The 16,116-nt window shown below is 46.4% G+C and overlaps 1 protein-coding gene across 2 annotated transcripts in view; it reads left to right on the top strand.

The window, feature by feature from the left end:
- LOC147634338 (ATP-dependent Clp protease adapter protein CLPS2, chloroplastic-like) overlaps window positions 1-15,841 on the top strand; it is a 33,212-nt gene extending 17,371 nt beyond the window's left edge. The window contains exons 2-4 of one of the 2 annotated variants that reach the window (XM_086805485.1): window positions 13,963-14,061; window positions 15,241-15,285; window positions 15,382-15,841. In XM_086805485.1, coding sequence (XP_086661611.1) covers window positions 13,963-14,061; window positions 15,241-15,285; window positions 15,382-15,440 — 203 coding nt within the window. In that variant the 3' untranslated portion in view covers window positions 15,441-15,841. Of the gene's footprint in view, window positions 1-13,962; window positions 14,062-15,175; window positions 15,286-15,381 lie in introns of both variants that reach the window. The other variant, XM_086805484.1, reaches the window with a different exon arrangement.
- Window positions 15,842-16,116: the final 275 nt, after the last annotated feature.

Below are 16,116 nucleotides of genomic sequence, written 5' to 3'. Positions count from 1 at the left end.
CTGTAATGGTGTCATGGGCATCATGGAGAAGAGCTGCCCGGAATGATTTCATGACACATAGTCGGCCTTTGTAGAAAAGCCAACCATCACGTATCAGAAAATGGCATGGTCCTGTGGCATCCAATGCCTGTTCCCACTGTGTACCGAATTCCTCGGAATCCGCGTACGTGTGCTTGATGTCTTCTAGTCCTGTACCAACAAGGTCAAGTCTAGTGGTCTGAATCGCAGATACTTGTCCCTTCCTGCTCAAAGCATCGGCCACTGGATTGGCCTTTCCTGGAAGGTACTCAATCATACCACCGAACTGCTGGAATATCCGACTCCAGCGGTGTTGTCGATCACTCCACTGTGCACTTGGCATCGTCTGAATCCAGTGCAATGCCTGATGGTCAGTGCGAACCTCGAAGTCACGGCCATACAGGAAATGTTTCCAATGTTTCAAGGCCTGTATAACTGCTAGGAGTTCACGATCATAGACCGAGTAGTTCTTTTCGGCGGGTAGTAACTTACGAGACATGTAAGCTACCGGATGACCATTTTGTTGCAATACACCTCCAATTGCGATGTTACTCGCATCGGTGATCACTTGAAATGGTTCGTCCCACGAGGCAAGGGCTAAACAAGGCGCTTCTGATAAAGCCACCTTGAGGTTCTGGAATGCCTCCAAGCTCGTGGAGTCATTCGAATCTTTTGCCTTCTTGTTTTCACTCCCTTTAGCAGATCGGTGAGGTCTGCCGAGAGATCAGAAAACTTGTCAATGTGGGTGGAATATGCCTGGCATATACCCACAAATGATCTAATGTCATAAGCGGTCTGAGGTACTTCCCAGTTAACAATCTCGGCCACTTTAGCTGGATCAAGTCGAATGCCTTCAGCACTAATTATATATCCCAAGTAATGTACCTGGAACAGATAAAATTCTGACTTCTTTTCATTGACATAGAGCTCGTTGCTTTCCAGCAACTTAAGGACTTTCTCCACATCAATGTCATGCTGCTCAACTGTAGCTGAAAATATGAGTATGTCGTCCAGAAATATGAACACATACTCTCCAATCAACTCCCGGAAAATACGCATCATCATGCGGTTAAATGTAGCTAGGGCGTTCGTCAATCCAAATGGCATAACCACAAATTCATAGTGGGCCCGTTCTGTATGGAAGGTTGTCTTGGGGATGTCCCCCTCTACAATCCGTACCTGGTGGTACCCACTCTTTAAATCCAGTTTTGAGAACACCTTTGCTCCATTCAGCCTCTCGAGAATATAGTCAATTCGAGGCATCAGGAATCTGCTCTTGATAGTCAGCTTGTTGAGTGCACGATAATCGACACACAACCGGGAAGACCCATCTTTCTTCTTGACAAACAAGATCAGTGCTGCAAATGGCGACACGCTGGGGCGGATGAAGCCAGCTTGCAACAATTCTTGGAGTTGGCGGTCCAACTCCGATTCCATTGCCTTAGAAAGGCGATACGGAAACTTGCTCGGGGGTTCCGAGCCTGGGAGGAGGTCAATCTTGTGATCCTCCGGTCTGGACGGGGGGAGTTGGAGAGGGAGACTGTCCCGAAGAAAAATCTTCTGGAACTTTTCATGGAGAACCGAGTACTTCTCGGAAGCACTGGCCACCGTCTGGGCTGTCTGGATGTAAATCATCGCACACTGTGCGCCTTTCCTGACTGCTCGCTTAGCCTGCAAGTGGCTTATGAGCGGAAAGTTTGGAATACCTGGCTCACACTTAATGGTCACGGGGGTGTTTGACACATTCCGATCGATCTGGAACGTGTGCTTGTCCCACTTGACATCAGGAAGAAACTTGTGAAACCACTGGATACCCAAAATTATGTCTGCTCCTACAAGAGGGGCAACCATAAAGTCACGCACAAACTCTATGCCCTGAATCACTAACTTAGCACCTAGAGCTTCATACTTGACGCTCGTTGTCATACCTGTGCTAAAACCCTCAACTTGTTTGTCCACCGGAGTCAGCTCGAAACGGGCACGCCTAGCGGCCTGTTCCGTGATCACATCCTCCGTGCTGCCGCTGTCAAACAAGACGACTCTCTGGCCACCTATGTAGCCAAAGGACTTGAGCAATTCGTTGCGCTCATACTCCTGGTCATGGGCGCCCTTTTGCTTATCTTCGAGCTCCCGGCTAATAATTGCTCCAACTGAAGCACCGGGGGTTGAAGAACTAGGGGTAGCCGCTGGGGTCTGTGTGGGAGCTGTGCTCACCACGGAAGCTGTGGAGGCGACGGCCTTTGGAGGCTTCTTCGGACAATCCCGAGAAGTATGTTCTTTTGTGTGACAAAAGAAACATCTACCCTCCTTCTTGTACTGAGAAAGCTCCTCAGCACTCAACTTGCCACCTGTCTTGCCTGCCTCCGCTTTTTGGTTTGGAGTAAGCTTAGACGCATTGTTCGAGTTCTTGGAGCCAGAGGCTCCCGGGCTCTGTCCTAGGGAAGACCCCGTCTGGTTCTGGCTTTTGCCCCCCGAGGTGTTAGCCTTGGGAGAAGCCGGCTGGGAAGTCTTGGGCTTGCCACCATTGTGTTTCATTTCTGCACTCTGCGCAAGCGAGAGTGCGTCCTCAAAGGTGGCTGGCCTAAACATACGCACCTCCCATTGGATTTGCGTGTCCAGGCCATACAAAAACTGCCCTTTCTTGTCCGTATCAGATAAGCCTAATTGCAGACATAAGGTCGAAATTTTATTGGCAAACTGAAGGACTGGTTGCGCGTTCTGACGCGCTCCCCTGAACTCGTCTTCGAGTCGCTCAAGGTAGTGGGGCGGTAGAAACCGCTGCTTAAGGTCGCGGACGAACTCGTCCCACACATAAGCTGCCATACCTGCTCTGGTGTGGGCATGAGCCCACTGAGTCCACCAAGGAATGGCCTCACCTTCCAAGTACCAACTAGCTAAGATCACTTTGTCCGTATCTGTTTTCCTAACTGCGGCAAAGTAAGCTTCAAATTGATGCAACCATGAATAAAGAGTAGTGGGATCGAGTTTACCATTATACTTACTGAAATTCATTTTCTGGGGAAAATGATTCGAGGGCGCCGTCGGTGTCAATCTGGCGTCCAAAGCTCTGAGGTAACGCTCGTGTTCCACTCGTCGCATGGCGTCGTCTTCTCGTTGTCGAATCTCCAATGCACGCATCTGCATCTCAAGCAAGGAGCTTGGCTGCGGCTGTGACCCCGCGAGAGGGTCCCTGTGACGAGGATCTGGTATCTGGGATACGGAAGGAGAGGGAGGAGGAGATGGAAAACGCGACGCTGGAGAGCGAGAACGCTCCTCCAGAGCCAAAATCCGCGCCTTCTGCTCATCCAACTTGGCTGTCTGGTCTGCGATTGCTTGCATCATCTGCTGGAACATGTCTGTGACACTCAAGCCGGGTGCCCTAGCTGGGCTGCCTGGTGCACTCTGGTCCCATGGTTCTGGTTCTCTCTCGTCGCCGAAACTCGCCATAGCGGGAAAATGCAATTCCTTTCCGGAACGCAATCTGACCATCCACTATCTGTGTGGGAGACTTCCGGAGGCTTCCGGAGGCTAAAAACCAACTGTCCTTCGAGGGACAGGAGTCGCTCCGAAAGGGGTAGTCCACCGGCGTCTAAAACCAACCACACGAGCGAAAAAATTTTCTGGTTTTCTTTGCTGAATCTTTGTCCTTGAAGTAGGCTCTGATACCACTGTAATATGCGGAAGCTTCGGAGAAGGATCGGTACTTCAAAACTCAGAAATCAGCACTCTTTTCGCGACGGAATTAATGCACAAACTGAAAGGAGATGTGCAGAAAATAGAGAGAGAAGGGAGAGATGGAGAGGACACAGTATTGGGTCCCAATTACCCTCTGTAGGGCCCCCACCACGGATGGTGTATTTGCTTTATTAGAATGATGTAAATCTGAAAACAAATACAGAAACTTGACCTTTTCTTGGCTGGAAAATCCTGCCCTTGACCTTCAGAAGTCCACCCCTTTGCTTGGCAATCTCCTTGGCTTGACTGGCCCTTGATTGGCTTGAGCACTTGGTGAAAACTGAGATGAATTATGGGATTGTGGCTTCCTCTATTTATACTTCCCATCATGAGCAGTCGGCCAGCTGATAAACAGGCAGCCAGCATCATATTCCCACGACTGAGTAAATTCAGCAATAAATGCTGAATTAAATCCCCAAAAATGCTGGAAAAATCCCATAATGTCTGCGCATCTCTTCCTGGCTGGCTGGACATCAGGCGCCTGCTTCTGAAGGGCTGGACACATCTTTTGTCCACAATCCCAGGGCTGGGCAGCCTGTATGGGCTGCCCCATACATGCCCTACAGCCATATAAAGGCTGTAATCTCCTGGAGATTGCCTGATCTGTGCCCTAGGGCTGTCCTACAGCCCCTCCATGGCTGGTGGGTTCAGCCTGGGCCTTCCTGGCCCTCATGGGGGTGGTTCTACACCATTCCCATGCCCACTCAGATCCGGGGTAGCCCTATGGGCTGGCCCCTTGTCCTAAACATAATCTACTCAGTGATCTGGCATCCGGTACCATACCAGATACACAGAACCACTGACATCATTCTAGAGGGAGACTCACAGCGCGGACTGGCACTGTTTCATGTGCAGGACAGTGCACACCTGACCTTGGACTCATGTGCAGGACAATGCACACCTGACCTCGGACGACTGAGATGGATCCCTGGCTGACTCGTCCCGGACTGGGCTCACATGGGACCAGTTCACCATCCCAGGTCTTGCACCTTTTGTACAGAAATGTCTACGTGGCATCCAAGTGCGGGATGCACGTGACACTTACTCTCCCCACGGGAGATGCCGGATTATCCATATACAAATGCCATAACACAGCCCAACACAAGGCAACTGAGCCGGAACATAGGCTGTAGAAATGCCGAGCCAACAACATAATCCATATACCTCCGTGTGGGTACTGATTTGTCACGTGCATCCCGCACTTGGATGCCACGTAGACATTTCTGTACAGAAGGTGCAGGACCTGGGATGGTGAACTGGTCCCATGTGAGCCCAGTCCGGGACGAGTCAGCCAGGGATCCATCTCAGTCGTCCGAGGTCAGGTGTGCATTGTCCTGCACATGGGTCCGAGGTCAGGTGTGCACTGTCCTGCACATGAAACAGTGCCAGTCCGCGCTGTGAGTCTCCCTCTAGAATGATGTCAGTGGTTCTGTGTATCTGGTATGGTACCGGATGCCAGATCACTGAGTAGATTATGTTTAGGACAAGGGGCCAGCCCATAGGGCTACCCCGGAGCTTAGTATGGGCATGGGAATGGTGTGAAACCATCCCCATGAGGGCCAGGAAGGCCCAGGCTGGACCCACCAGCCATGGAAGGGCTGTGGGACAGCCCTTGGGCAAAGATAAGGCTATTTTCAGGAGCATACAGCCTTTAAATGGTTGTAGGGCATGTATGGGGCAGCCCATACAGGCTGCCCAGCTTTGGGATTGTGGGCAAAAGGTGTGCCCAGCCCTTAAGAAGCAGGCGCCTGATGTCCAGCCAGCCAGGAAGTGATGCGCAGGATTTATGGGAATTTTTCCAGCATTTAATGCGATTTTTCAGCATTAAATGCTGAATATCCAGTCGTGGGACATATCTGATGCTGGCCGCCTGCCCTTATGCTGGCCGACTGCCCCTGAAGGGTAGTATAAATAGAAGAGAGCCATAATCCCATCATTCATCTCAGTTTTCACCAAGTGCCCAAGCCAATCAAGGGCCAATCAAGCCAAGGAGATTGCCAAGCAAAGGGGTGGACTTCTGAAGGTCAAGGGCAGGGAATTCCCAGCCAAGAAAAGGTCAAGTTTTCTGTATTTGTTTTCAGATTTACATCATTCTAATAAAGCAAATACACCATCTGTGGTGGGGGCCCTACAGAGGGTAATTGGGACCCAATACTGTGTCCTCTCCATCTCCCCCTTCTCTCTGTATTTTCTGCACATCTCCTTTCAGTTTGTGCGTTAGTTTCCGTCGCGAAAAGAGTGCTGATTTTTTTGAAGTACCGATCCTTCTCCGAAGCTTCCGCATATTACATGATTCTTCTCCAAAAACCACGGGTCTTCATGCAATAGAGCTGGTACAGCAAGTACAACTCTCCATTCAGTCGGTACAGTAGGTACAATGGTTGGTACAGCAGGTACAGTGGCTGGTACAGTCGATACAGTGGTTGGTACAGCAGGTACAACAAGTACAAATGTTGGTATAGCATGTACAATGACTAGTATAGCAGGTACAGTGGATGGTACAACAAGTACAGAAGCTGGTACAGTCGGTACAATGGGTGGTACAACAAGTACAAAATCTGGTACAGTCGGTACAATGGGTGATACATCAAGTACAGAAGTTGGCACAGTCAGTACAAGGGCTGGTACAACAAGTACAATGGCTAGAAATCATAATAAATGATTAAATACCCTTGCCTTTAGTATTTCTTCGCGATGGAAGCCTCCAAAACAGTCCCCAATAGCCGGTATTCTTCATGGGCAGCCTTCAAGAGAGAGAGAAAGAGAGTAGCCATCATTAGGGCAGCCTGTAACGGTGGTAGAGGCTAGTGTGCAGCAAGAGAGCCTCCATTAATGAAGAGAGAGGGATCCAATTTATAGATTTGGGCCTCCCATGAGCTAAAATGGCAAGAGAAGGCTACAATGACAAGCCTCCGGAGAGCCACACAATAGCTGAAGTGACAAGTCTGAGGCCACTTGTCTCACTTTGGTCCACTTTCTTGCCACATGTCCCAATCTAAGAGATGGGTCCTTCCATAAACTTTATCTCTAAAAATATCCCAATTGGTAGACATTCTGTCAAAGGCACTTTGCCAACTCTTGGTATCTGCTCACTTCTAGATGTAATGACGCGAACAGAATTTCCATCGGAGTCGGGCCAAAAATAGCAACTCTCCTAAATTTTAGGAGTGTGGTCCTTTGTATTCTAGGATAATCCCCCATTCCCAAAGCTTGTACTTTCCAAATAGTTAGACATCCTGGAGTCCACCAGACTCCTTTCGTACTGGGAAATGTCCAGGCTGGTGACAGTAGTCCATGCCTCAGTTGATGAGGTGTACTCTTCGACTAGAACACAGGCCACATCTTTGTCTTTGGGTTTGGATTCTTTGTCGTCGGAGTCCTTTTTTTCTCCTCGTCTCTCTTCTTCTTGAAGCAATCTGGCCAAAGATGACCAACCTTGCCACAATAGTGGCATTTCCTCTCTGTAGATTTGCCCTTTTCTTTTCCTTTATCTTTATCCTTGGAGCTTGAAGTGGACTCCTCCTTGGATTTGCCGCCGTTTTTATTACCTCCTTTGGGTTGCCACTTGGGCTACCCTTTGGTTGAAAAAGCTGACTCAGTAGGAGAAGTGTCAGAGATCTTCATGAGATCTAGCTCGTCGTGAAGCATGCCAATCACCGCATCCACTGGGAGAGGAATAAGGCTAAAGGCAATGGTATCCTTAAAGGATTGATAAGATGGAGGAAGTTTGCCTAGTAACTCAATGACAAAGTCATCATTGGGAATTTGGACTCCCAAGATGGCTTTTTGTTGACGGATCTTCTTGAGTTCTTGCACTTTGGCCATGACATTATCCGTCTCTGTAATCTTCAGCTCATTGAGTTGAGCTTTAAATGAAGCTTGCGGTTGTAAGTGTTCCTCTGAAAACGGGCTGCAAGTGCATCCCATAATTCCTTAGAAGTTTGGGCAGCTTTATCCATACCAGAAAATTCTGAGAGATATGGTTGGTTCAAGTTGTAGGAGATGACTGTGCGAGCCCGAAGATCCATGCTAGTCCAGGAATTCACAGTCTAGTCTGTGGTGAGTTAGTTGCGTGGTTGGGCTTTGGAGTAGAAGCATCGACGAACGGCCAGACATCAAGACGCACCAGAAGATTAAAAGATGGCATCCTTCCACTAGGGATAATTGGAGCCATTAAATTTGGAGTCTTTCTCCAACTAGGGATTGGTGAAAGTATTTGAAGCCATCCTCTGCGTGAAAACTCCTCTAAAGCGTAAGAACGCAGCCTGGGCCCTGCAGATCTGAGAAGGCAGGAAAGAGAAAGAGGGTTTAGAAGCAAGAGGGAGGGAAAGGGTGGGAAAAAGAAAGGTAGAGGAGGTTGTTAATTCAGCAAAAATATGCCTGTAGATGAGAACATAGTCAAAAACCAACCACCACTAGCCAAAGCATAAGCTGAAGTAAAAAGTAGAGGGGTGATGACGGGAGTCCCTCCTGATGCACGATGAAGGTTGGGTGGGTGTGGCAACTAGAACCCGAGGTTCTAGTTGGTCCGGGGTAGGGAGGCGGCTCTCCAGAAGCAAACGCAGCCCACCTCCTCTGAGAAGAAATAGATATAGCTGCTGTCCAGCAAATCCTCACTCCTGAACCCTCTTTGAGAAGAAACAGATATAAGTGCTGTCCAACAAATCCTGAGTCTTGAACCAGCAAATTCTAGTTGGTCCGGGATAGGGAGGCAGCTCTCCAGAAGCAAAGGCAGGCTGTAGATGAAAAACGCAGCCCGGGTTCAGGACTAAGGATTTGCTGGACAGCACCTATATCTATTTCTTCTCAGAGAAGGTGGGCTGCATTTTTCATCTATAGGCTGCGTTCGCTTCTGGAGAGCTGCCTCCCTATCCCGGACCAACTAGAATTTGTGGGTTCAGGACTGAGGATTTGTTGGACAGCACCTATATCTGTTTTTTCTTAGAGCGGGTTCAGGACTCTGAGAAGATATAGATATAGGTGCTGTCTAGCAAATCCTCAGTCTTGAACTTGCTCTGATACCATGACAAAGTGCCAAACAATAAAAGAGAACTGAAGTTCACAAATACAAGATGCATAGGAACTGAAGGAAGATCATACACACTGTGACATGCGGGGGATTGATCATAGTAAACAACCTTAGGCTTAACCAAACTTCACTTAATGATACTTAAGAGATAGACAATGGTGTCAATGCAATGCAATGCAGCTATATTAAATGGATGAGTTACAATGAAGATCTGTAAATAGATCTATGCTGTTCCTAGATGAATATCTATCTTGGGAAGAGAGAGAGAAGCTGAATGCTGATGATGAATGACTGTTCTCTTCTCCAATGCTGAGGTCCACCCTTGGAATGCTGGCTTTCCTTTATGTAGGAGGTAGGAGATGACTGAATTCTGAATATGCTGAATGCTGAATGCTGAATGCTTTGTGGATGATGAACTGCTGACTCCCTTGGCTCCCTAAGAAGGAAACCCTGAGAGAACTGAAGATAAACTGAATGAATGATGTGCTTTGCTTATATATGATGTATTGATGCTGGTCGGGCTGCTGACTGTTGTTTTTGGATTTTTTCCACATTTTTTGGCATATTCCACATTATGCCCCAGTCGGCCTGCTTTATGCTGGCCGATTGGGCTCTCTAGGTGCTATATAAGCATGGACTTTGCTCTCAGTTGTATCATCTCATTTTCCCGCATATTTTGGGATATTGGCTGCACCTACGGTGTGCCTCGTGCTGCATACTCCAGCTTTCTAACCACCTTTTGGGAGTTACTGTGCATCCTGTATTTGTGAACTTCAGTTCTCTTTCACTGTTTGGCACTTTGTCATTGTATCAGAGGTAGTTCAGGACTGAGGATTTTTTTGACCACCTTCACTTTTTTACTGCTCAGAGGAGGTGGGATGTGGATTCATCAAAGGCTGCGTTTTCTGCGTGGACAGCCTACAGTTTGCTATGTTTTTTGTGTGGTCAGCCTACAAGCTGTGTTTTTCTCCAGAGAGCTGCAGATTGCTGTGTTTTCAGCCTGGGCAACCTTCAAAGGGCTGCATTTTCTTCTGGACACCCCCTCTAGCTGTAGAAAGTCCCTACCCTGGACTAACTAGAACGCCAGGTTCTAGTTGCCACACCACACCCACCCAACCTTCATCGTGCATCGGGAGGGACTCCTGTCTTCACCCCTCTACTTTCACCTCAGCTTATGCTAGTGGTTGGTTTTTTGGCTGAGTTTGCATCTTCGGCAAATCCAAGGAGGAGTTTGCTTCAGGATCCAAGGATAAAGATCAAGGCAAAGAAAAGGGAGAATCTATGGAGAGGAAATGCCACGACTGTGGCAAGGCTAGTCATCTTCGGCCTGATTGCTTCAAGAAGAAGAGAGACGAGGAAAAAAAGTCAAAACAGAAGGACTCCAACAACAAAGAATCTAAACCAAAAGACAAAGATGCAACCTTTGTTCTAGTCGAAGAGTGCACCTCATCCACTGAGGCGCGGACTACTACCTCTCTTGAGGATTGGATGGTGGATTCCGGGGCTACTTCTCACATGACTCACAACAAGGATATCTTGGAGGACTCTCAGTTTGTCTCTATGCAGGTCCGACTTGCGAGCAATCAACCTGTTGATACATCGATTATGGGTAATATTCCTCTAGTTACTCCCTCAGGGAGGCCCCAGTATGTGGAGAATGTCCTTTATGCTCCAAAGTTATCCAAAAACTTACTCTCTGTCTTCAAGATAGGCTAGAAAGGCTACGGCTTATACTTTGATGATCAACTTTTGGAGATCATTCATAGAGATTCTCACAAGATTATCGCTCGGGGCATACAAGACGGGGTAGTAGAACGGAAGAACAGGACCGTGGTTGAGATGGCTCGATCTCTTCTTTCTCATTCTCAGCTTCCTCAAAAGTTTTGGGCTGAAGCAGTTAACATTGCTGTGTACATCATCAACTGTTCCCCCACAAAGGCGGTCGATGGGAAGACTCTAGAGGAGGCATATTCTTGGCGAAAGCGATGAGTTTCTCATTTTCACGTCTTTGGATGCGATGCTCATGTTCATGTTCTCGATTCTCATCGGACGAAGTTTGACCCCGAATCCACCAAAATGATCTTCGTCGGCTACAATGAACACTCCAAAGCCTTTTTGCCTTTGGGGTCCCAACAAAGAGAAAGTTATATTATCTCGGGACGTGCGCTTTGATGAAACACCGGAGACTTTCGGATCCTCGGAATCACCAACTCCTTCCTTGGTTCCACCCTCACCATTCGTTCTTACCTCTCCTCTGCCTCCACCGAGTTCCTCCCTCCCTCCGCGGTGGTTTCACTCTACATTGTGGGATTCTCAAGTCCCTTCTCTGACCATTTATCGGTCTTGGATTGCTCCTTCTGGATTGAGGAGATCTGCCAGATTACAACCTCAGAGTGTTGGCATGCTTATAGTTAACTTTGCATTGATGACCTCCTTGATGCATCATGTGAAGCCTTCTACACTAGAGGAGGCCTTACAAATTCTTGAGTGGCGGCTTGCGATGAAGGCGGAAATGGATGCCATTAATAGAAATCACACATGGGGACTTGTTCCCCGCCCTTCTCATAGAAAGGTTGTTGGCGTCGAATGGACTTATAAAGTGAAGTTTCTTGCCGATGGTTCACTCGACAAATATAAAGCCCACTTCGTGGCTAAGGGCTATGCCCAGAAGAAAGGCAAGGACTTCTCGGAGACTTCGGCTCCCATTGCTAGGTATACCACCATTCGTAGTGTTCTTGCCATTGTTGCCCACTTCTCTTTTTCCATCTTTCAGATGGATGTCAAGTCCGCCTTTCTCAACGGGGACCTTCAGGAGGAAATATATGTTGAAAAACCTCTTGGCTTCATCTGTGATGGCTTCGAGGACCATGTTTATCTTCTGCTGTGTGGAAAGCTCTCTATGGCCTTAAAACAAGCTCCCAAGGCGTGGTACCAAAAGATTGATGCCTTCATTCTCTCATTTCTATGAGAACTCCTGTGGATAGTAGCCTTTACGTTTTGATAGAGGAGGATCACATTGTGATTATGATTCTATATGTCGATGATCTTATTCTCACTGGATCCGACCCCGACCGCACTGCCATGATTATGGATCTTCTGAGTCATACTTTTGAGATGACCAATCTTGGTCTACTTCACTACTTTCTTGGAATGGAGGTCTGGTAGTGCCCATAGGGGATATTTCTCTCTCAACAAAAGTACGCTTCTTAGATTTTGGAGAGGTTTGGTATGAAGGACTGTCGCTCATTATCTTGCTCTATGGACCCAAATTAGAAGCTGAGTAAAAACGATGACTCTCCGCCCTATCATGATCCTACTCAGTATAGAGAGCTTGTTGGCTCGCTCATTCATCTCACCATTACTAGGCGTTAGTGTCCTAAGTCAGTTTCTTTCAGCACCACATACTTCTCATTGGCAACTTGTTCGTCAGATATATATAGGGCACCTTGACACATGGGATTTCATATGGCTCTAGTCTTGATTTGGTTGGATATTCAGATTTTGACTGGGCAGGTGATCCAGATACCTGTAGGTCTACTATGGGGGCTATTGTTACTTACTTGGTACCGGACTTATTGCTTGGCAAACAAAGAAGCAGCCTATAGTTGCCGGTTCTTCAACAGAAGTGGAGTATCGTACTTACTTTGCGCCACTATCGGTCCTCTTCAGTGGACCTGAAGAGGAGGTGTTGGAGGGATCATCTCCACTGTTCTAGGTGCTTTCCCATTTTTCCTGCACCTCTAGAGGACCTCTCCCAGCCTGAGAAATTTTCCCATATTTTTCTAGATTTTTTTTTTCACATTTTTTGGCATATTCCACATTATGCCCCAGTCGGCCTGCTTTATGCTGCCCGATTGGGCTCTCTAGGTGCTATATAAGCATGGGCTTTGCCCTCGGTTGTATCATCTCATTTTTGCGCATATTTTGGATATTGGCTGCACCTACGGTGTGCCTCGTGCTGCCTAGTCCAACTTTCTAACCACCTTTTGGTGTATATGATCTTCCTTCAGTTCCTGTGCATCCTGTATTTGTAACTTCAGTTCTTTTTCATTGTTTGGCACTTTGTCATGCTGCCTGAAGCTCTAGGTGCCATTGAATGATTGATGATTGAAGGAGAAGAAGATGAGAGTGATGAGGAGGAGCACACTGGTCAGTGTTGTGTAAAGCCTGTGAACTTTGAAGTTTGAAGGATTCAATCCCAGGGAGGGGCGGCCAGCAGCGAGCACAGACACACAGCAGTCCGTTTTTTTAATTATCTTGGGGAAAGTACTGGTTGAAGGTACTTTAGTACCTTAGGTACCTCAAAGGTACCGTTGATCGATAGACGGCGGCTGTTGCACACTAGGCCGTCACAACGAACAGCCGTTCTAGAAACGGCAGCGCTGGTCCCAAAATGGATTCAAGCGTTCCCACTCGACCGCCACATCATCGGCTGTTCCGAGCCGTTCTGGCGTTCCATGCGAGTACGTTCCACCATTCCAGACCACAGGGAACGGCGTTTCCTGCGACTATGATCCAAGCTGACCTCTTCAGACTAGAGAGCCATGTCACACGGCTGGATTCACTGCAGCTTCCTACCAAGATGCATTCTTACTGGAACCACTTTATGAGGCTTACAGAGGATGACTTCATTTCTCTCTTATTGATATTTGCTATGTTATCTTCATTTTTATTTCAGTTTTAATGGATTAGAAACGATATACTGTAACCAATCTGTTCAATCCTCGGCTATTCGTTCTGTGGAAGTGCACTTGATATTGAAGAAGGATTGCGAGCGGCGGCACAAACCATATATTGATGCAGTATAAGACTGCACTCTTCCATAAGCACTCTTTTGTTGTTCCTATTTTTGTGCTTGTTGACAGTATTTCAAGAGTGGACCCCGATATCCAGCATTCTCATGAAATTTTAGCATTCAATGACCTTTAAACATTTCCATAAACAAAAGGTTATGGTGTAAGAATCTATGAATATTCAGGTGAAAAAGCAATCAATATAGCCCCTTATATTGCTTTTATGTAAGTTTTATTTTCTTATGGCATCGAAAGAAGAAGTGAAAAAGAATGCGATTGCCACTTTTTTTCCTGGAGTAACATTGCTATTGCTTACAGCTGACGTTCAAAGCCTTTTCGCATAAGCTGCTGACATGGGTGAGAATTATCGTTTTTTGTTTTCATAAGGAGGGGAGATGGGAAAGCTGTCACAGAGACGCATATATGGCGGAGGAGATCGATATCGTGTTCTCCTTGTAGACCATGAGAGGCACACTCAGGCACAAGGTTAGTGTTACTCAACCCATGGATGTGCTAGTTTTACATGGCAGTGCCACTAAACCATAGCTAGGTTGATCAAGCATGACAAGGTTGAAAAGCTCAGATTGGCTTGTTTTTTTTGAAACTGTTCCAATTGCTCCTGAATTGGTCTTGTTATCTTTAGCTTGTGTCTGAGTAAGGAAAGAGCTTGACGAGGAGGTTTGCAAAGTTGAGGCAAGTTGGCCAAATGTTTTCATGCTGTTGTAATTTAGAACTGCAAACGTCATGAGAACACAAAAAAGTTTAAAAAACTAAAAAATGTGTTTTGGGCTTACCTGGATGGTAGTAAGGAAACAGCTTGATGAGGAGGTCTGCAAAGTTGAGGCTAAATGTTTTCATGCTGTTGTAATTTAGAACTGCAAACGTCATGAGAACACAAAAAAGTGTTAAAAACTAAAAAATGTGTTTTGGGCTTACCTGGATGGTAGTAAGGAAACAGCTTGATGAGGAGGTTTGCAAAGTTGAGGTCAAATGTTTTCATTCTGTTGTGATTCAGAACTGCAAACGTCATGAGAACACAAAAAAGTTTTAAAAACTAAAAAATGTGTTTTGGGCTATGTAAACCAGGTGGTCTTGCAACTATGGCTGTAGCCTCCGTACAAAGTTCAACAACTAATCTTATTTTGCACATGACAAGGACAGCATTTCTTACAGCTCTTGAGAGAGAGAACTATCTTGATCATATGCTATAGAGGCTTGTGTACAAAAAGAGAGAGATGCTATAATTTATAGAATTCAGTATGCTATAGAGGCCAGTAGATAATAGCTTAGAGGCTTGTGTACAAAAAGAGAGAGATGCTATAATTTATAGAATTCGGTCTCTGAACTGTAGAAAAGAGAAGAGTAGGTGTAAGTGACAAGTGCAAAGGAAGGTGCGTGAAGTGATTTGGTTTGGAGTGGGTACAGTGTCTCATGATTATGCCCGAGTAACTAAGTTTTCTTGCAACTATGTCTGAATAGCGTTCCCCTCTCCAATTTAACCCCCTTTAATCTGTTGGTGCTCAATTTCTCTCCTGCAAGCATCAACTTTATTTATTTGAGTTTTATTCGAGAGTGTAACCTGGCTTTGAATGGTGCATAGTTGCGTCTGTTCTTCCGAAGGTAGTACCCTCATTAACAGCCGATGACGCCAGAAAATGTTTTCAGATTTCTCGAGAAAAGGGTGTGGGAATCGTGACAGTCACTGTCAAGGTATGTCTACACTTTTTAAGTAGAATGATGAAGCCTTCATACTGTTTTTGGTGCTTTGTCATGATTTTCTTAAGTCTTGAATTTCTACTGCAATAGGAGCATGCAGAATTTTATGCGCAGATGATGGCCCGGTGTGGTCTGAGATCAGGAATTGAACCTGACGTGGACACAATCTAAGTTCTTTCAATTGTGGATTCTCTACTGTCATTAGCCAGTAATGCAAAAGAAAGAGCTTCCTTTGGTGGCCTGTAAGGGAAAAGAGGTGGAAGCATTGCACCATTGTTTACTTTCTGTTAAAGCTGTAGACAAGCCTTGGCCTGACAGCAGACGAGGCTGGGGTTGTGCCAGTGTGTTGTGGGGATATGTTCTGCTCATGTAATATGCACCTGGGCTTCCTCTATGATGCGTACATGACTTATACTATGTAACAGAACTTACTAATGGTTTGAGAAAGTGTTGATAGTCCACTTTCCAGATGCCTCTCCACCATTGTGCAAAAACCTTTATTATGTATGTCTTGTGATACAGTATAGCATTGCAAAGCATTTCAGTAGCCCATTACTTTGCACACATTACTTTTATATTCAAGCTTGTAGATCCCTTTGATCGGTGCTTTGGAGGTTGGCACCAGTGACGGCGCTAGCATTCATGTATGCATGCCTACATAATTATGTATTTATATATACATACATATGTACGTACATAATTATATCCTGGCAAATACTTATTAGACTTGGCATAGATGGATCATCCCTCGTACTGCACTTGTAACGTGTTATCACTTTTATATTACATGTCCCATATACCTATAAAGCATTTCCCGATTCATTC

This window comes from Cibotium barometz, chromosome 11, assembly GCF_041138505.1.
Source record: "Cibotium barometz isolate CiBa-2024 chromosome 11, ASM4113850v1, whole genome shotgun sequence".
Classification (NCBI taxonomy): Eukaryota; Viridiplantae; Streptophyta; class Polypodiopsida; order Cyatheales; family Cibotiaceae; genus Cibotium; species Cibotium barometz.
This window is presented reverse-complemented; position numbering and strand designations above follow the sequence as displayed.